The sequence below is a fragment of the Etheostoma cragini genome, chromosome 24 (genome assembly GCF_013103735.1).
Source record: "Etheostoma cragini isolate CJK2018 chromosome 24, CSU_Ecrag_1.0, whole genome shotgun sequence".
NCBI lineage: Eukaryota > Metazoa > Chordata > Actinopteri > Perciformes > Percidae > Etheostoma > Etheostoma cragini.
In genome coordinates, this window is record NC_048430.1 from 7,757,961 (window position 1) to 7,780,303 (window position 22,343).

At 42.3% G+C, this 22,343-nt stretch overlaps 1 protein-coding gene across 5 annotated transcripts in view; it reads right to left on the reverse strand.

The window, feature by feature from the left end:
* LOC117939143 (histone deacetylase 4-like) overlaps window positions 1–22,343 on the reverse strand; it is a 53,559-nt gene that overhangs the window by 12,014 nt on the left and 19,202 nt on the right. For all 5 annotated transcript variants that reach the window (XM_034864179.1, XM_034864178.1, XM_034864177.1 and 2 more), the window contains 9 exons: window positions 19,287–19,600; window positions 13,519–13,669; window positions 11,989–12,112; window positions 10,309–10,427; window positions 4,104–4,232; window positions 3,875–3,984; window positions 3,009–3,143; window positions 2,666–2,858; window positions 712–935 (listed from right to left, as the gene is read on the reverse strand). In XM_034864179.1, coding sequence (XP_034720070.1) covers window positions 712–935; window positions 2,666–2,858; window positions 3,009–3,143; window positions 3,875–3,984; window positions 4,104–4,232; window positions 10,309–10,427; window positions 11,989–12,112; window positions 13,519–13,669; window positions 19,287–19,600 — 1,499 coding nt within the window. The remainder of the gene's footprint in view (window positions 1–711; window positions 936–2,665; window positions 2,859–3,008; window positions 3,144–3,874; window positions 3,985–4,103; window positions 4,233–10,308; window positions 10,428–11,988; window positions 12,113–13,518; window positions 13,670–19,286; window positions 19,601–22,343) is intronic.

Below are 22,343 nucleotides of genomic sequence, written 5' to 3' on the forward strand. Positions count from 1 at the left end.
AGAATAAAATAAAGGACTTCACAGACGTCCACAGCCAACACGTTATTGGCTGTGTTTCTGGCTGCCGCCTACACAAACAACTACACTACAGCCGCTGTGCCGGCCCACGGTGGCTTATAGCCCTAATTAATTATCAACCTTTTCCAATGTGATGTCAGATCTGTGGGCCCTTCCGTCACCGGCCCCCATAAGTATAGTCAGCATCATTTGCATTCTAACTGAACTATTATATATTAGAGAAAATGTACACTGGATGCTTAATGTAAATCACAGTTTCGTGATGCCCAGGTACAGAAAAACCTGCCTGTTTTCTAACATTTTAATGCTTAAACAACGTGGCTGGACTCCAGGATGCTTATCCCCACCTAGTAAGGCTCTACATAGGGTGATGAAAACTGCTCAGCACGTCACCAGGACGGAGCTGCCGTGCATGGGGGACCTCTACGCCCAACGGTGCATGAAGATACTAATGCAGATTTTCAGAGACACTTTTTTTTTTCTTAGATTAAGATTTTGTTTTTACATGTGTTTATTGTCTTTTTTTTTGTTATTTAACGAGCATTGCTGGAGGGGCCTGAGGTCTAAGATTTGTATTGCCAACAAACACTTCTGTACTTGTTATTGTTGTCTGCATGACAAATAAAGAACCTTGAACGTGGCAGCAGAAAGTAGAGAAGAAGCGAAGTCAAAGATAGATTCTCCAGCACCCACCTTGTTGAGGTGGAGCTGCTGCTGCTGAAACTGCTGCTTGTGCTTCTCCAGGAACTGCTGGTGCTGCTGTTGCACCACCAGCTGCTGCAGGGCCAGGGCTTGGGCGTGAGCCTGAGCGGCGCTCCCTTGGGGCAGAGGGGCCGACTGGGTCCGCCCCAGTGGTCGGTGCTGCCGCTGCAGCTTGGCCATGGATGCTGCTGGCGACATAGACAGGCCGCTCACACCTTGGGACACAAAGCAGGTGGACTTTAGTTACCAGACGAGGTGAAACCCAAGACCACAGAGTGTAAACTCGTATCCATTAGGAGAGTTGTCTGGGAGACAGCTCATTTCTCAAGAAAACAAGAACAGAGACCGCATTGTTTCCATCTAACAGGGGCTCGGTGCTTTGAATTTCTGCACTTTGTCTGTGCTATATAAGTGATCCTTCATCCTTCTTCATACATTTTCAGTGCCTTTGTTAGCAAGTACGCTTACAGGATATTTCATTCAATTTTCTATTCCTTGGACTTTTGTTATGACATTGTACTTTGACTGTTGCATCATAAAGGACACAACAAGGACTGCTTTTGACTGTAAACCTGCAAAAAAAATATCTACTCACACTTTAAATACGTAAGGTCAATCTCATTTGACCCACGCCATTTCAGTGACCCCAATAATTCAGCTTCATTTAAACTTTAAGATGTTACCTAAATGAAGTGTTTTCATTTGGGTAAGGTAGATCTTGCTAAACCTTGAGCCCCAGCCATGTAGGAAAGCTACAGTGCTCAGTGTTTTGATGATGACCTGACTTGCCGCCACTCCAAAAACCCAGAACATTGTGAAGTATTTAGACTAGGTGTCAGAATGATGCATGGGCCTCTGTCTGGAAGGTTTATTTTGGTGACTACTTTGAAGAAGTGACATTTTCAGAACAGCTGCCACCTTTTTCCAGATTGAAAATTGGAAACAAAGGTGGATGTTTCGCATGCTTGTCCAGTCAGGAGAGGTTTATATTGTCTTTTCGAGTCTTGAGGAGTTCCTCTCATCTTTTCATGTAAGCTGCATAGATGCCAGATGAATTCCTAAAATGCAAGATAAATATATGACGTTGTTCACATCAATAAATGGCTTCATAATTTCACTCTTATGGGTGTTGGATTTAAGATTAGTCAGCAGATGTATTCGTGAACCACATAAAAACTGCCATCTGTGCTGCCATACTGCGATTCTTCTATTGTGATGATACTAGCAGGGAAAAGTGAACTGATTAGTCAATTTACAGTCCATCATCCGGGTGAGGAGAGCGAGAAAAACAGACAGAGTCTGGGACATAATCTGAGAAGCTTGATTACTATGCGAATATCAATCACGTTTTCAAATTGTTTCTGAAAAAGCTTGCTGATGCATCGCTTCCGCATTGGCAAAGAGCTAGGAGCAGTTAAAAGAAGGCAGGAGCGGATATGAAGTGTGGTGCTTGAATACAGAGAGGCTTTTTAGTGGCTAAATCATGACTTCTCGTCTGAGCCGAGAACTCAGCAACTGATTATGGCCTATTTGTGGGTGTGCACGCATCCTTGTCTGTACGTCATTCTGCGTGGATTACACACATGCATGCACGTCCATGTGTTTGCGTCATTGCCTATTCACTGCAGCAAAGTGGTAGTGATGAATGAGCAGATGGGAAAAGGGTGCACAATGCAACTGTGTCACACTCTCATAGCATACGCTGACATATGAAAGGAGCTCATTAGTTTGAGCTAGTGAATGGACGTCTGTCAGTGTGAGGGGGCACACAGTGTACCACGGGCACACATCTCCAAATGGAATACTATAACTTTTAGTCAGAGTTGTGTTTTGTGATTTGATCTCATTACCATCAATTTTACCAAAGCTACCACCCCTAATAGAGCTACCATTGTCACTTTTATCAGTCACTGGCTTTACTAAAACATCCATATACTACACGGACCTGTCACCAGGGGGCTCTGTGCCGGGCTCTGGTCCATGAGCACCATGTGTTGAAGCAGTGGACTGTGCGCGCCGTGCCCGCCTGTTCCCGCTCCGGCCTCAGCCAGGTAGGGGGTCAAGTGGCCGCCGGACAGGAAGGGAGGGCTGAGGGAGAGGGCCGGCTGCAGACCTCCATCCTGCTGGGCCGATGTCACCTTGAAAAGAGAGAGAAAGCAGGGAGGGAGCAGGGAGGGTGAGGGCTGACTTTCACTAAATGGTCACAGACAGTACACTCCAGATAAACAAATTCACAGATAAACAGTCTGCAAGTAATTTTGCCAGCTTGGCAGCAGTACCCTGCTTACATTGGAAGCAGCAGTGGACGTGGCAGTGGCGGGCAGCCCCAGGGTGATGTTGGGTAAAGATGGTGAAGTGTAGAGGGACAGCTGGTTAATGGAGCCACGCTCAGCACCACCGCACAGCCTCTGGGCCAGAGACGTCTGGGAAGCACATTTAAATGATTTATCTGGGTTTGAATCATGAGAAAAGAACAGCACATGGGGGCAAACACTGCAGCAGTAGATTCCCACACGTGGGGAAAGAGCTATGTTTGTGCCCTACTGGCGATGTGAAATCGCCACTGACATCAGCCTCCTCCACACTGCCTGAGTGCCCCTAATGGCTACCACAAATAGCATCGAGCCAGCTCCTTGGCTGTCTTCCTCCTCTGCAGACACATCCTCAGAGCATCCCTCACTGCTGCTAAGTCTACAGGCTAATGACAAGCACCTGTAGCCCAGCGCCCACACAAAAGAGCAAAGCCACTTTAAGACTCAAAAACTGAGTGTGTCTATACCGTAGCTCATGTTTTGTGCCATGATACATAACCTTTAAATGCTGTGTTGTGTTTCCCAACTAATTCATTTGCAGCAGGGGAGAAATTAATCAGCATCTTGGCCTTTGCAAAAGCTTGAAATTGCAAGTCTTAATTAGTAGCAGCTCCCAGGATGCTACTCGGGATTAGAGGGTAATAGAAGTGACTTTAAATACAGAATGAAACCAAGATTGTAAGAATAAACTGTATCATTTGAACAAAAACCGCTGGGTTCACATAATGTTTGCGTGACTATGAATAACGGCTTCATATATCACCAAATGTACATTTGCAAACTAAACCTAGAGTTGTCTGAAGTGACAGGTTACTTGTTGTGTGTGTGTGTGAGTGCATTACCTCCATATTGTTGGAGACTGACACAGTGATGCCGTTCTCATTGGGGATGTTGTTGGAGCTGTTATTCGGGGAGCTTGGGCCTGAGCCGGGGGCACTGCTACACGCAGAGTCTGAAACACACACACACACACACACACACACACACAGCAAATCAAATACAGTGACAAGAAAATACAAAATAAAAAAACCTTTTTGAACACCAGCTGTTGCATGCCTGCGTGTCCCTAACCTGCCATGTCGAGCGAGCGTTTCTTGGCCGTGGTGATGGGGCTGTCTCGACGACGCAGCAGCGGACTGCTCCTCCGCTCGCTCACTTTCTGCTTCAGCCTGGAGCGCAGCTTCAGGTTGGGCTCCGAGGCTGAGGGAATAATGGAGAGAGACGACCCCAAAACATTTTGACTGATTCATTCATTGGTTTGTTAAAACACTGCTACAGTTCATGGTGCATTCAACAGAAAAGAGGCAGAAGTATTCAGAGGCAGAAGTATTCAGATCCTTTACTTAAGTCAAAGTGCTATTACCACGCTGTAAACATTACAATTAAAAGTCCTGTATTGAAAATGTTACTTAAGTAGATGTGTGCAAGTATCATCAGGAAAATGTACTTAAAGTATTGAAAGTAAAAGTACTCAACGCAGAACAATCTTCACATTTTAACAACTGGAAATGATCAAAACAGTTCTGTGTTTAATCTCCTAATCATGTCATCCGTACTAGTAGGCCGGTATATTGTCATGTAGTTAATTTATAATAAAACAATTCTTTCTATAAAAGAATAGAATTCTATAAAAAACATTCTTCATTTTTAAAGTAACTATGGCCGTAACTAAAGCTGTCAGATGAATATTTCTCTCTGAGATGTAGTGTAGTAGAAGTAGAAAGTGGCATGAAAAGAAAAGACTTAGGAAGTACAAGTACCTTGAAATTTTTACTTAAGCACAGTACAAATGCACTTGGTTACATTCCACCACTGGAAAAGCGGGGCGGGGGGTGGCATTTTTGAGTCATGTCATCATGGAGATACAGCTGAGGAATGTAGCTTAGCAACAACTCCTACCTCTTATTTGTGCACATTCTTTGTAACATCCTGTCATCCCAGATACCTGCCAATGTAAAGTACGTAAGTACTGACCCCAAATGGGTATATATAGGCGTGTATGTATGTACTGTGTGTATATAAGTAGGTAAGTGTATGCAAGCATATGCAAAAACACTGTATGTATGCATGTATGTAGAAATGTATCTGTGTAAATGTTCTTTAGTTTTTTTGTATAATGTATTTTATCTTTCTTGTCTTGTTATTTTATTTCATTGACAATATGTTACTTGTGAGTACTTGTTGAATGTGAGAAGGGGGATATGAGATATAAGCTGAAGCTTCTGACCCTAAGCCTATGGTTACGACCGATAAATTAATTCATTCATTTATTCATCAACTTATTACACAACTTCAGTTATTACACAACTTCCATGGATGCAGCAACTTTTGTCCATTTCAACAGAGCGACATTTTTAATATTTGTTCTCGTTGTGGGATTTCCTAAATTAAAGGATGAGTTTTAAGTGCCTCCGACCAGTCTAAATGTAGTCTCACCTAATGATTGTTAATTAGGAGCCCCACCTGTGTCTGATTATCTGCTTCACTTATAACGGGGTGACTAGTTCCTGTTGCAGCCTGACACTGAGTCATTTGTGTGAGTAAATGTCTTTCTGTAGAAACTTAATTTGGTAGTTTTAGACAACCCTGCCATGTACAGCCCTTTGAACCGCAGTGTGCCATTTCAACTATGAAATCACAACATTGTCATCTACTTGATAACTAGGTGTCATTTTATTTTATGAACTTATTATTTATTTATTTTATTCCAGCCAACTCCAACTCAGACGCCAACACTCCTGTCGAGCTTCCTTGATTTTTAGCAGATGAGTGCAGCTTTGGACGAATCAATCAAAAGGGGGGGTAGAGTTACCTGAGCTACAGTCTCCCGGGCTTGCAGCTAAAACTGGGACCTCCGCACATCAACCTGTCGTGGAGCGCGTTCCGCAGAGCCGCTCTGTTATGAATCCTGTCTGGTGGACAAACTCTTACATGCCGCCACTCATTTATTGTTCGACTCCTCCCTCTTTTCTGAAAAATGCCAAATTCTGATTCTTCCCTTACAGCGTTGCGGCTAAAAAGCAATTACCTCCAATTTGGGAGCCATGTGTAACTGCCTAAAGGCCTGTCGGTCTTTTGTGAACGCTGCCACAGAGTTGTGAATAGAGACAGGGAGAAGGGAACGGCATGTCACCTTGGCTCCAGCTATGGAGGCTAATGCTCTGTTTACTCTGCCCTGCCAATCAGCAGCCTTGGCTAATTGCAATTATTCATTATCCAATTTTTAATCATCAAAGGAGGGCTAAATTCAAATGTCATACATCACTAACCCTGATTATGACATAAGCCAGATTATTGCGCCACTACATTTTAAGCCAAGGGTAAAAATACTGAAACGTTACCTAGGCCAAACTCTGAAAAAAAATCTTTTAGGGAACATAACTCAAACACTTGTGCCCTTTCACAGTGTCACATAAAAATAAATGTGTGGAAAAGAGTGAAGTGTGAACTACGAAGTGTGAATGTACAGTACAGTAGCACAAAGTGGGAGGGAGCGATCAGTCCAGATGGAGTCCAACCAATTAATGTTGGTGGCGAGACTCGCCACAAACGAGTATTTCTGAGTTCCCCTGTCCCTGAGTTAGATTTTCAGTTCTATGGATACATAAAGATGAAAATATTGTGCAAAAGAAAATTACAAGGGCCTTTAAAATCTAGTCCAAAGCGTAATAACACTTAATAACTCAGTATCTTGCCCAAATTCAGTTAAGACCAAAATCTGTTTGCTTTTTAACATCTGTTTAACCATAGTAAAATCAATATGGCATAAAAATTTACAATTTTCCATAAAAACAACATGTACAATTTATGGGCACTGCAAAAGAAGCACTCCCCAGTTAGGATTGCATAAAGATAACTTCCCAACTTTTTTCAAACCTTTTCCTGCCATTGAAAAAAAAATGCCATTTTTATCCCACATTAACAAGGCAGTAGCTAAATGTTATTATAATATAGAAAAAGTAACACTTATTAACAAGTCCTGCTACTTTTAGTTTTACAACATCGAGTACAGTATCTGCTGTTATCTGACATTCACTCATTTTTCCGTTAAGGGGATATATTAATCCTAAAGAGTATATAATTAAAGTTACATAACTTATACAGCTGTCACACACTTTGAGCTAAGCAGCATACAAACTTCAAACCCTCGTTCTAAACTTCACTGATTCCATAATTCCTGCTGCCTGATTTAGTCAAATCTAAAATTAAAGTCCACTCTGCACAGAGAATGAAAGCTGAAGCTACGCCAAGAAGATGAGCCAAATGTTCATAAAGCGTCTAACTTTCTAAAAAAGAAACTTTGTTAAACATCTCTGACCATGGTGATTACTGAACATGAATATGTCACAACCTTGATATTGCAACACAAAAGCTATTATGGATGCATGAGCACATACAATCCCACATGATCTCAATGCACAGATGGTGCATTGTTGGCATGCTAATGTAAGTGCCATCCTGTATTCTGACAGCCACATCTTGCTTTGTATTCACGGTTGAACAGCTCAGTCTGGTTATTAACCGACGCCATGTACTATCCAGTACCAGTCTGCCTATGTGCTATTGTGTCCATGTACAGGACTGGCTGCCCCAGTTAGACTACAAAAAAAAAACACATAATCAGTGAGAACACAGGAACAGTAAATCTTGCTCTGCCTCTATCAAATAGGACAGCAAGTCAAAGTACATCAAACTTTACCAGCCTGTCTACATCTTTCGGAGGCCATCATGTGTGCGTGAAAACATGCACCAGACAAAGCGCATTGTATGTTCATGTGATGCACTCACCCCTAAATGTTCACAATGCACGAAGAGTTCATGGTGTTAAAGGCCTCCATTAGACTCCAAAAAGTCCACTTGTCACGCAACTCTTTTTTCCCACTGTTCTCATTGTGCTGCGGATAAAGAGTATTGGCTACACAAATTTTTTTAAATGTTAAAGAGGAGATGGGAGATGCACAAAACAGCACTGTTGCGTCCTTTGACCGTTGCTGGGAGCTACTTTGTGGCCAGGCGGTGATATGAAAGAACCTCTAACCTCTCCCGAGCTGGCATTACCATAAGTAAACCCCGCAAAGCACGTCATTGCCGAGGGCAAATATCAGGGTGGCACAGGTCCTCTCCTCTCTCGGGCAGGCCAACACAATCCCCAGCCTTATAGAAATCAAGGGACGAACTCACACCCCAGAGACATTCTTTTTAGTTTTTTCTATACGTATAGCTAGTTTTTGGGAGTTTGGCATCATTGTGCCTCTTGCTGGCTTAAATTTAAATCCCTTCATCCTCTGCCTCAAATGTTTGGAGGTTTTCATGTGTCTTGAGGTCTTTTTAATGGTCAAGGAAGCCCCCAAACAGCTTTTTTCCACTTTTCATCTTCCTCTCTCCATTGCCCTTATTCTCTATCATCTGTACTTTTCACTCCTTAATTTCTCCTTTCTTCCTCCCCCTCTCCGTCTTCTTCTCCCCTCCCAGGATGGAATGTAACTGTGTGGGCCAATGTCGACTGTGGTCTTTCTGCTGTTGTAGTGCTCAGAGTCAACAGGACTTGAGTGCTGGCTGTAGCTGGCTTTAGCCGCCTGCCACCGCGTTGAGTGAATAATTGCACTGTAAGTCCACCGCTGCTTCACAGCTACACCACCACACACACCACTCGCACTTAACGCACACATTGTAGGCCAGAAAAATCTTTATGCCAGTGTGGTGCATTTTGTAGTGATGGAGCAGCTCTAATAACTTTTGACAAGATCTGTTACCCATTTAAAAGGAAAACATGGTGCTCTGTGAGGTGGTACAGTTACTGCTTGAAGCAGCTGTGTTTTGGGGTTCAAGTGCACTCTGTTAATTACCTTTATTTACTGTATATAGCACAACAGTACAAGGAGAGGGAAGGAGTGTCTCCATTGGTGTGTTTTTGGAATGTCCTGTGTTGTGTTCACAATGTTGCTGGCATCTGGTGGTGCTTCTTTCTATGTATGTGTTTTTTTAGATATCCTGCTGCACACTACAATTCACTTTCTAAGAATAAATAAAGTGGAACTTGAACTTCGTAACAAGTTCGTAACAGACAAAAGGACAATCAGATAACAGTATTAATGAAAGCAAAACAAATTAAAAGTCAATTTGAAATCAGATGTCGTAATTAGCCCACCTGCTGTTTTTTTGAAGCGGACGGTGGTGGACAATTAAATTCTTGGAAAAAACAGTAAATGAAATTTAAATCAGACTCATAAACCACCCAAGGATTTATGGCATCCTGTTGGTTGAAATGTGTTGGCTGCGTTTTTAACAAGCTAAAAGAGTTGTGTCACGAAAAAACATATGTCCTTCTTGTAGCACTAACACGATAATAGCAGATCAAAACTAACATTTCATATAGTTGTTTTCGGCCTATAAGGTTTTATCAGCATTTACTATAAAAAAATATTTTTATTGCACGTGCAAGATTCAACATCTCTAAGACAATAATTAAACCGAGGAGAAGTCAGATGGCTTTACTGTGTGTGTATCATCAGCAAAACAGTGAAAAGAAATATTGCTTTGTGAATTCCCTGACCCAGAGGCATCATGCAGATTGAAAAGAATGAAGGGCCAATAATAGAGCCCTGGGGGACCCCTGAAAGTAATCATTGCACTGCAAAAGGAGATGTTTCCAACTGACACAGCCCCCAAGTAGGATAGTCAGAGGCATTTAGTTTTAATGTGCAATCATCGAACAAATTAAAGGCAGCAGAAATGTCAGGCAACACAGCAAGCGTCCGAGTCCTGCTGAATGTCTTAAATCTGATAGCATCTGAGTTCAATTTATACACTGCTCTCTCTAAATTCTTTTGATATGGATATCTAATAATAACACTGTCAGTGGTAAAGGTAAGTTTCTTAGTATGTTGCTGAACAAGAGCTGAGTTCAAAGGAGCCCCTGAGGATTAGGAACTAGGGTTAAGTAACAGAACGTCAGGTGCTAAAATTTCTTAAAAAACTGTCTCACTCAAATTAACTCTTGAACCACCTACGCTTCTACGCTCTCTACCGCTCTCATGTGGGGTATGCTGGGAGACCCTGACAGCCCAATGTGCATGTGATTAATGGTGCAGAGTTCTGATGCCATCTAAATTATACTAGACGTGAGCCTGCATAGCAGCTCCTGGATGTTTCAGTTGCAAGTGTTTGTGTGTGATCCTTTCTGAATGTAAGCCTGCACAGGAGAAAATAGACAGCTCTGCACTGCCAAAAACTGTGTGTGTGTGTGTGTGTGTGTGTGTCTGTGTGTGTTATGTACCAGTCTTTCGCAGTGGGAAGTCATCCCGGGGGTTGTATACACCCAGCACAGGGTGGTTGTAGGTGGACACACCAGTCTGTGGAGGTGAGCTCTGGTCCAGGGAGCTGTGCTGGGTTTTTCTATAGAACAAAAACACAGTGTTAAAGATGTGACCAACATCACAAAACAATGTGGCCACTCATAACTTAGTGGACATGTGATTAAATATGTAATCCAAACAACTTTAGGGCTGTCAAAGATCTGTCTGATTAATGCATCATGCAAATCCTTTGGCAAAGCTGCAGACATGTGCTGCCATCTGTTCACTGCCTACAGAATAAGGTGGTGTTTGTAGGCAAAGTTAAGCCGAGTTGGATTCAAACCAAATGCATGTTCCAGAGCAGCGGATGCACACACTTATCTCTTCCAAAACTGAGGGGGTTGATGAGTCCAATGAGAGAAGCGAGAAAGGCATAGAAAAGAAGAGACAGGCAGATATAGAAAGAAAAAGTTTGCATCACTTTGAGTTGTTAAAAGTCAACACGTGTGGGTGTTTCACTGGGTCACACACACTAAGATTACGCAACGTTATTTCTTTGGCTTTCTATTTGCATGTTACGATTTTAGTGCTTTTATTGCGCTAAATTAAATATAAATAATCATGGAGAACATCATTTGTAAATGATGTCCACTGCTCAACTATGAGGTTGTGTTAGGCGATGCTTACATTTTAGATTTCGATTTAAATTTTGACCACATATCAAAAGTTGTACTTTTTTACTCCACTCCACTGCTATTAGATATTATTTTTCATACAAAACATGATGATCAGCTTCTAATACATGATGCTAAATTGTAATGGAGTATTTTCCACATTCTACTGCAAAAAGAAGGACATGACCATGTTTCCATGTAATTCAGACAATGAAAGCACATGACAGGCGACTTTGAGAGCAAACAAAAAGGAAAATAGCAAGTGTACACACCTGCAAAGGGTTCCAGAGATGCTACAAAAACATTCAAGGCCGAACCTTAAGTCTAGGAGCCTCTATCATCAGGTTTCAATATCCTGCTCTCGTGTGCGTGCATGTTTATGTGTGTGTACTTGCATGTGTTTGTCTATAAATGTGTATGTGTATGTGTATGTGTGTGCATGTGTATTCCCATCTCTGTTTTATAACCCTGCTCAATCCATCTCTCAGTCAGGCTCACACAGTGTGGCAGATGAGGTAGAGAGGAAGCTCACTGATAGATTATAACACAATACAATACATAATTCAGCTGCAGATATCATCTAAACTTATAATTATTATTTTTTATCTTTTTGCACACTGCCACTACATAGCTTCATAGCTACCACTAGACTTTGATTAACTCATTTATATGATTATAGGTTGTTTTATTAGTTTTTTTTAGATAGTTTATTTTCTATTATTATTATTGCAATCTTGGGGGATCTTATCTTGCTATTTTAATGATAAATAAAAATGTTGAAATCCTTGAAATCCTAATAAACAGCAGTTAGCGTCTACTGTTGCTGCTTTAAATCATTACAAAGAATTGTAACAGAATGCCATGACATTCCAATTGACAGGATTTATAGTGACTTCTCAATGTGAGACCGGTGATAGCTGGAGTCAAATCGAAATGCAGCCATAAATCTCTGCTTTTCTTTTCTATCAAGCAATAACTGTCCCTCACCGGTACCAGTAGGGAGCGTCATTGTGGAGGCCTCCTTGGTTGAGGCTCCGCTGGGCCAGGGCCTTCTTCTTGTTCAGTACAAACTCCTGGAGCCGCATCTTCACCTCAGTACTCGCCACTGCACCTATGGAGTGAAGGTGGAGAAAGAATTGAGACACACGCCAAGTGGCAGAAAAATAAAATCCCACAAATGTTCTAGGACACGTAAATCCTCAGAACTAACTGACTGACATGTTACCATGGTCCGTTTGCACATTCTGTCTTGTAGTCTGCAGCTATGATTCAAATGTCTCACCATACTATTACTCACTACTCAACAAGTTTTTGTTTTTATTTTTTTTAACTCCACATCATCATTTTATTTCCCTTAAGGTTGAAATAAATAAAGACCAAAAAAAGGAAACGTTGGCTTACAAAATCTGGCTGCACAGCAGGACTTTATAAGTGTTAAAGTTTTTTAATGACAGCAATTTGGACAGTTTTTAAATTTTGAGCGGGCCCCACAAACACACAGACACTCGACTCGCATGGATGCAGCCTCGATCTGTAACCACTTTCCACATAGGGTGTAAACTGCTCTCAAGGACTCATGTCCACTCGCTTTCAATGAACTGTTGAGAGACATCCAGCAGGCAGCGGTAATAACTTGGCTTAGCCTCCACCAAGGCCACCGGCTAATACAGCTCGTTTACCACAGTAAATACACAGGTTCTTCAAGTAAAATGGAACTACACCGACATGCAAACACACACTGTGAATACTGATCTCAATGGTCCCTTCAAGCAGTTTAGAATTAAAGAGGTTTTTTGCCCATCTGATGCCAACAAACAGGTGAGGAACACAACCTTTTGCCTATAATCAGCAGTGGTTTGGGGCTGGAGTTTAATTTCCAATGGGGACAGTGGGGGACATCTCCCCCCCCACTTTACAAAATCCCGTTTGAGCCTTCCCAAACCACACACACACACACACTTTAATATTATTTTATTTACAGTCTCGGTGATCGGCCCCTATTTTAAACAATAAAGGAAGAAAGACATATTTTTCTAATACATAGTTTAAAGCTATTCTATCTGAAATAATTTTTGATTATCATCAACGTAATTATGTCCTGGATTTTTGATCATCTTGGTCCCTAAATGTATGGAGAAATGCAGGAAATGGGATTCAAAAGTATTTGTTGCTGGACGACCAAAGTCGTAATGGAAAAAAATAGCAGTTTCCGATTTAAAATGTCGTGTTTAACACTGACAGTGGAGTGGTTTCTAATTAAGACTGTGTTACGGATTCTTTCCCAACAAGAGGAGTGAACATTTTTACAGTATTTTTCTGCTATTCTTGTTTTCTTTCCTCCAATATTAGGTGGCAATGTGTGAATGCATGTTGCACACAGGGTGAGGACAACCTTGCTGTCTAAATAAAAAACAGGTTTAAGTGTGTTTCTGTTCCAAAGGGTGTCTGGTGGAGAGGCTTAGCTTTTGGATTCAGTGTTTCTTTACTATACCATCTTGTTTCAGTGATGTAACTTACTCTCCTGTCCCCTCTCCTTGTTCTTCAGCAGCAGCAGTTTCTGCTCCCTTTGCTGTTTCTCCAGCTCCTGCTCCAGACGGTGGTTCTCCATCTTCCTCTGGTGCTCCAGCAGCTCCTGCTGGTGCTTCAACGCCAGAAGCTCCTGCTGCTGCTGTAGGAAGAAACATCAAAATCCTGTCAGCAAAAAACTCTGCAGCCATATATTTAAACTGTTTTATTTTGCAAACCCTGTATATCAGGAGACACTTTTTATGGTGTCTTAGCTTCAGTGTAAAACCACTTCCATCAAGATAACTTGTTTTCTGATCTAAATGTTATTCATTCATTACTTTCTGGTCTTAAAACATCGATTTACATTCCGCGTCTGCTTAAGTTGCCATCGGACATCATCAAGACTGACAGCTGTTTGAAGCAATACAATTAAAACTTTTGCAATTCTAAAAAAAACTAAAAACCTCAGGCCACAAGCGTAAGCCTTTGAATGCATATAAACAGTATGACTGAGGATTAGGCTAAAGCAAGACACATCAACCAATCTGCTCACTGTCGTATAATGCCAGAACAGAGCGAGAAGTGCTCTCGATGTGAAAACCTGTCTTCCTCAGGCCTTTGAACTAAAAAGAGGCAAAACCGTCCTAGAATTTGCATACAAGCAAAAATATGCTCACAAAATACCTATTTATCTCAATTAATGAAAATTGAATTTTATATAGTGCATTTCTAATCCAAACAACTATTTCTCCAAGGCTGTCAGACAAGGTGCCAACTGCTCATCAGGTAGACATTCACACACATTTACATGCCGAAGACACAGCATCAGGGGCAACTCAGGGCTTAGTGTCTTGCTTAAGGCCACTTGGGCATGGGACTGCAGGGTCAGGGATCAAACCACCAACCTTCCAATTGGTAGGCAACTGCTCTACCACTAAGCCCCAGCCGTGGCACACTCAAAGTGAGTCCCAGTGGATAAGAGCAATTAAATGCTACAAATGCACACTGAAAGCTGCTTTCTTCGGAGCCCTAATACATTTCTCTGACTTAAGGTACCAGACCAAGTCCTAATTTCTCTTTAATGTCTCTGTAAATTACAACAAATAGGCAAGCAGTCTGTGCTTTCACTCAGCCAGCTCAATAATAACATATATCTGACGTGCCAAGGAAACGACACTCTGCCCTCCTCTTCACATTATCACCACACACCAAACGGCAATATTTGATGGGTTTACTGTAACTGCATGTAATCAACTTCTCATCACACAGTAAATAGAGGCTCAGTGGTAGGGATGTGCTCCTGTTTACCGTGAGGGCAAATCAAATGTTTGCGACAAGTCTGTGAATAAATTAGCATCTGAACGTGAGAGGAAGGTGAGGTAGCGCAAGTCATCCTTTTGATTTTTTGATTTTTTTTTGCCTTTCAATCAACGTCGGGGATAGGGGGTTGAGTGGGTGGGAAGGCTCAAAGTAACCTCCCCACCCACATACACACACACAAACACACACACCCAAACCCTTGTGGCTCAATAAACCAGAGATGTACACACAGAATTTCCCTTTTGACTAATACTGTGGGGAGCTTCATGATAGCTCTCACATGTGAGTGAGTGTGTGTCTGTGCAAGTGTGTGTGGCTGCGCCTAATGTGGAAGCAAACTGGGCGTGCGTGTGACTGTGTGTTTGCTGACATTTGAGAGGATGTTTTAATGCCTGTATGCCTGTATGCCAGTGTGTGTGTGTGTGTGTGTGTCCACAGGGGCTGTGAATGGGGCTGATTGAGACCAGGCCTCCCTGCTCTGGCTGTGCGTCACTGGCCTACACCTGAGTGGTCCTGCAGCCCCACCACAGGCCAGACGGCCTCCATTCAGCATCACTCATCCATCAGCAGCCCAAGACGACCCGACAGAGGGGACTAGACTGTCCCGCGAGAGGAAAAGCACAGCAGATAATACAGTCCATAAATATTATTGAAATGTGCACAAAGCATCTGCAAAAAGCAGAAGAAGAAAAGAAAGAAGGAAAAAATGAAGGGTGGAGGAAGAGAGGAAGGACATTACAAAATGTTGAGGAGAGAGAAGAAAGGACAAAAAAAGAGCAACTAAAGAGACCGAAAGGAAGGGTGAGCGGAAAGTAGAAAGTGTGGAAAGGACAAGAGGACAGTAGGGAAAGAAGAAATAGAGGAAAGAAACAGGAAAGCAATGGACACACAGTAGAAGGAAGGAAGAGAGTAAAGAAGGGAGACAAGATGACAGAAAGAAAGACGGGGACAGAAACATGAGGGAATAGGAGATGGAAGATAAGAGAGGAAGGAGTAGAGTTGCAAAGATTTATGGGTTGATCGATTAGTTGTCAGCTATTAAATGAAATGGGGATATTTTCTAGTTTCTTCACTTCTTCAGGACAGTAAATGGAATATTTCTGAGTTGTGGATGAAACAAGACATTTGACGATGTCATCTCGGTCTTTGGGAAACACTGATCGACATGTTAGGACATTTTAGAGACCCAACAAGTAATCAATTAACTGAGAAAACATTCGCCAGATTAATCGGCAACGAAATTAATCGCAAGTTGCAGTTCTAGAAAGGAGAGAAAGGAAGGGAGGAGAGAAGAAAGACAGAAAGGCAGTAAGAAAAAAAAAACAAGGCGAGAAAGAAGACAGGAAATGAAGACCAAAAATGGGGGTGGAGGAGAAGAAAGACGAGTAGGAGAGGAAGGAACCAAAGAAGAAAGTGAAGAAAGAAGGAACACAGGAAGGAGAGGAGAAGAAGACAGACGGAAAGACAGTACGGAAGGAAGAGAGGAAAGACTGGAGGAAAGCAAGCTGGCAGAGGAAAGAAGAAAAAGAAGAAAAGAAAGACCAGTCCAGTATGAACCAAGTTTGCACAGGAGGAACTGAAATCATTACATTCAGTCTCTTCTTCTCCCGCCCCCACGATCCATTTTTAGACAATTTCTTCCAAGTCCTGGAAAAGTAGTTCAGCTAAATCTGCGTGTGTTACAATTCACATTACAGCGGTAATGTTCTAAAAAAGAACAAACACTAGAATATTTTAATATGACACTTCGGCCCCGCAGGAGCTCCGTGGTGCTCTCGGGGGCCCTGGTGTATTAGAGCTTCAGAGTGTGGGCGTGCTGATCTAGATTCACTTTGTGTTTCCAGGTCACTACGATATGGGCGTGAGATCCCGGCTCCATCTGCCATACGGCCCGTACTGCTCGCCGTGTAAAGCACGTCTGACTCACAGTGCATTGGAAGAGGCAAGCACTCGGCTTTCATAATAAAATGCACTCCTTCTGAACATAGAGCATGTCGCTGGATGCTGATATTTAACCCTCGTGTTTTTTTTTTTATCAAGGTCTTGGTTGTCTTTTTCAACCCTTTTCAACTTTTTCTGACCCTTTTGACATTTTTGGGGGGTTTTCTCATTTTTTTCCATAACACGTGTCACTTTTTTCCACATCTTTTTACATTTTGGTCACTTTGTTTGACATTTCTCTTTTTTTTATACTTTTTTATAAGATCTTTTACCAGTTGTTGTTTCTCCAAATGCTATAAAATTGACAAAAAACTGACAAATTCAATGAAAGTAGTGAACTGATTATTTATTTAACTTGTGAGGAGCGTTGTTGGGAACCATTCGCGTTACTTTTTTGGACAATTTGTTTGAAAGAAACCCAAATTTCTGATATAGAAACTTTTTGGAAAGGGGTCAAATTTGACCCGAAGACAACAGGAGGGTAAAAGTAAGGCTACAACAGGTCTGGTGCATGAGGGATTTGTTATGTAATACACCGTCAGCGCTAAAACAAGGTCTGTCTTTCACATATCATCTGGATCTAAACACACCCTTATATTATCTATTGTTATCTATTGTTGAAGTGCCTGCTGGTTCTCCGCTCCCTCTGTACGCAGAGCAAGAGGATTTACAGCTGGCACGCTCTCTGTGCCTGAGCTGAGTCTGTTAATGAAGAACCTTGTGGCAGACTAAATCAAGAGCTGCCTCTGCTTTCTTTAGTAAAGTTCCAAATAGGACTGGGCTGCAAGCCTGCTGCTGTTATTTTGGATTGCTGCCTCTTGGAGTTAAATAAAATCGCACTCTTGATCTTTTGTGCTACTTTAATCGTGTTGCTTTATGTGCGTTGTGGGTTGTTGTTGGTCTACAGCTTTAATGATTAATGATGTTGTTTTTCTTTGAATAACAAGGCCACATTTACTCAGTGTACTCAATCTTTGAGAAGGCATGTCCACAGCGATCATTTCAGTCAAAATGAAGGAAATACAGTACTGTGCATGAGTTTTAGGCAGGCGTGAAAAAATGCCATAAACTAAGAATGCTTTCAAAAATGGAAGTGTTTTCATCAATTGACAAAATGCAGTGGATGAAAAGAAGAGGCATACTACCCTTTGCCTTCAACACAGCATCGATTCTTCTCGGTACACCTGCACCCAGTTTCTGAAGGAACTCGGCTGGTAGGTTGCTCCAGACATCTTGGAGAACTAACCCCAGATCTTCTGTGGGTGTAGGCTTCCTCAAATCCTTCTGTCTCTTCAAAAAATCCCATACCCACTCCATGATGTTGGCATCCCGGCTCTGTGGGGGACGTCTTGTTCTTCTTTACACTGAAGGTAGTTCTTAATGGCCTTAAATTTAAATCCGGGGCCAATCATACGCCTCCCTGATGGTATTGCATGACGGATAAGTACCTGCCTGTATATCTCAGCATTGAGGACACCATTAATCCTGACCAAATCTCCAACTCCATTTGCAGAAATGCAGCCTCAAATTTGCAAGGGACCTCCACTAGCTTCACTGTTGCCTGCACAAACTCATTACTGTAGCGCTCTCCGGCCCTTTGGTGAACAAATTGCCTTCTACTACAGCCAAGTACTTCAAATATTGACCCATCAGTCCAGAGCACCTGCTGCCATTTTTCTGCACCCCCAGTTCCTATGTTTTCGTGCATTGTTGAGTCACTTGGCCTTGTTTCTATGTCGGAGGTCTGGCTTTTTGGCTGCAACCCTTCCACGAAGGCCACTTCTGGCCTGACTTCTCCAGACAGTAGACGGTGTACCTGGGTCCTTCTGGTTTCTGCCAGTTCTGAGCTGATGTCGCTGCTGGACATTTTAAAGGGAAACAAGCTTGATGTGTTTTCAGCAGCTGCGTCTACAATGCAAGTGTGCCTATAAGGATTGATGCTGGTGTGAAGGCAAATCGTAGTAACCCCAAATAGTGATGTGATTTAGATATTTCTTTTGTCCGCTTACTTTACATTTTGTAAATTGATCAAAATAAACAATCATAATTTATATTTTTGAAAGCATTTTTAGTTTGAAGCATTTCACACCTGCCAAAGACAAAGTTAAAGAAAAAAGTTATGTGAGTGTTAACATGCAAAAATATACTTAAAGTACTCAATATGCAGAATGGCACACTCATGACATATATTATTTAACTATAATTGTGGACGCATTCATGTGTAAGCATCACTAATGATGCATCTAGGGCTAATATGGGTTGGGTAGCTAAATCTTCAAAAATACATCACGTTTTATTGGTTGATTCTTTAAATCTGTAAAGTAACTAAAGCTGTCAAATAGATACAGTGGCTTACAGTATGTAAAGTACAGTATTTGCCTTGTAAATGTGCTGTACAAAAAGAAATTCAAATGGAAAGTACTTCAAAAATGATACAGGGCTTAAGTAAATGCACTTAAATTCCATTCCACCACTGTTCATATAAACTAACCCCTTCAGAAATGTAAACAGTGTACCTTAATGTGTTCCTGGAGCTGGGCCTCGTGCTGGCGGGACAGCTGCTCGTGCTGCCGCTGGAACTCAGCGATGAGGATCTGTCGCTGGATCTGCTGCTTCTGCTTCAGGGTCAGCAGCTCCTGCTGCAGCTGCTGCTCGCGCACCGAGGCGCCCACCACGCCGCCGCCGCCGGCGCCCGCCAGGCCGGACGACTGCTGACCGGACGGGGAGAGCGAGGACACCTGCTGCTGCTGTTGCTGGTGATGGTCCACGCGCAGGTCCATGGGGATGGCGGCTGGAGGGAGACGCAGGGGCAGCGCCGAGTTGATGTCCACTGAAGGGACGAAGGGAGACAGAGAGAAGTTGGAACAAAGGTCCAATCACACAGTGCAACCTGTATGTTCTTACAGGTTGGGTCAACCCTCTGACTGCATGTTAAATGCTGTGTTGTTATGTAGAGCCGGGACGATATGCTTTGGTCCCGATTCGATTCTTTCACGATACAATGGTGCCGATTCAATGTGTATCGCGATTTCTTTCATTTTATGTGATAAAATAGGTAATGCGTTTCAACAGTTTTGATAATTGCAATTTAATTGTCCTTCTTTAACACAAACAGAAGTTGAATAATACACTGCTAGAGGTAGTATATAATGCACCCTTTCATAAAACTACTGCTACTTCTGGTTTTCTAAGAAGAATGCACGTCACATGTCAGTCTGACATGTGAACATGTATTTTGAAACATGTAACATGAAAAACTGCTCTCAAACTGTAGCCAATCTGCTCACTTAGACACACAAACAGTGACACTAGAGTGATAAATCAAATTAGCAGAGTGGCACCCCATAATAAAACACCTTTATAGTCATGGGCAACATAATAGGTGTCTGTAATTGAGAAGAGTCGACTGTGATTTGTACCAGCGATCCCAAGTAAAAGGTCTAAATATTTAGCATCTGTCAAAAGTAATCGATCTGTACAGTGTATCAGCCTGGCATCAATACACACACACACTGTACGTGCTTGTGGTGTGGTGCTCACAGCAGCTTCAAGTCCCCATGTTGGTGACCATCTTCCATGTTGGAAATCAAAGCGTATTTTTGAAAGAGGTGATGACAGAAACTTCTTAAGGGAGTCATTAGAGCTTCCGATGTAGCAATGAAAAAGTGACATTAAGGCCTTTTTCTATACATACACACTACCCGTGACTGATGCTGCAGTTACACATGAAGCCTGGCGACATCTGACAAAGATTGCATTGACCTGAAGCGAGGTGCAGACCTAGAGCCGGGGCCAGCCCCCCCCCCACAAATCACTGCACAGGAAGCCTTCCGATCACGCGGCTTCCTCCCCATTAAATCTGAATAAATAGGAGTCGATTGGCTGATTATTTACCTACATGTTTACAGAGACCAGAGCCAGAGATACTTGCCTGGAACATTGTGTTAATAAAGAGGCAAACATGGCATCAATGCCCCACTTAATGGCGTGGTCCAGAGCCACAAGCATGCCCACAGACACACACACACACACACACTTATACAGCCACCTAATAAATACACAGCGATAATCCAGTGGCACATTTACACTTTGAAGCATGTATGCCTAAAACTTGGAGAGATTTCTCACAATTATTTTTAGGATGTCACACTTGCACTCAATCCTTTGGACAAAATCCCACAATTTTGAAGTGTGAAAGGGCCTTTAAGAAAGCTTCAACGATCATAAATACACCTGTCAAATAACCACTCAAGCCCGCTGTGACAAACTAATTTGAGAAAATACTAAAAAAACAAACTAAAAAAACACACACAGACACACCTCTTTTGCCAGAAGCATTTGTATTGGAAATGCGCTGACACCTTTTCCACGTTAAGTCTAGAGACGGAACCAAATATCCTCCATCCGTTGGGCCGTCCAATCGATCTATGACACATAATTCACTGTGACGCGCTGCATTTGAAAACCAACGGCGTAAAGCAGACATAAAAGATCTTTGACATGTAAACAGCCTTCTCACTACTTACTTCTGAACATCATCCTCACCGATGATGGACTGTAACCGTGCGTGTCGCCTTTAAAAACTCCACTGCGGCAGGTGAAACGCAGCCCCGTGCCTATTATCATCCATGCCATCGGAAAACAGAGCAACAACATGCAATAGGTCCCTGGGGGCTGCCGTCATGTGGGGGATGACAACAACTGGTGAGTCAGTTGTCAGGCACAGTCTTCTCTGTTTACAATGCGCACAAAAGTGAAAATGAGTCTATTTGTTTCAACCCGCAGGACATGAGGTTTGACACCCGTCATAAGAGGCCTTCTTTCATTCCCTTTCCCTTCCATCTCCTTTTTATTTCTTTTCCTTCTACGAAAAAGAGCCAGAAGCTTATTGCCATCTTTGAATCTGACTAACAAGGTACCCAATATTTAAGTCAATGCAGGGAGTTTTTTGGCTGTTCTCCGGCCCTTGGCCAGTTTTAGCGGCGGCGACGGTTACAGATTGGCAGTTGAAGAGGCAAGGAGAGAGGAGAGAGGGTGCTTGTTAGTAAAGACCGAGTCCCACACTGGTGAATCATTCTGTGGAGAAAGTTTGGATTTGCATTAAAAAAAAAAAAAACACAAAAAGGGGAGTTTTTGAAAACAATCTAAATTATAGAAAACTTCTAATTTACAATGACATTTTTTTTTAAGTTGCTTTACTCACTAACTTCTACTGCTACCTTTATCTCTGCAGTATGAGTCACTTTACAGTTTGAGACGCTGAGTTACTGTCACCTCTGGCTGAATAAAACACCTACATTTTCACTTATTTGTCATTTTTTCTTATCTAATATTAGTTTAAGCACAAGCCAATCATTTTTCGTCAGAGGTGTAAGAAAAGGAAAGAAAGACAGGGCAGGAGAGATGTGAAAGGAAACTGCACTTGTCGAAGCGTTGCGGCTAATGAAAATCCATAACTCATACAAACAAACGCGGGCACAAACACTCTCCCCGTACAGAGTGTTCTTCTACAGATATTGAGTCCCCGCCACAACACAAACAGCCTCTACCTATCGATAGTGACGCATATACAC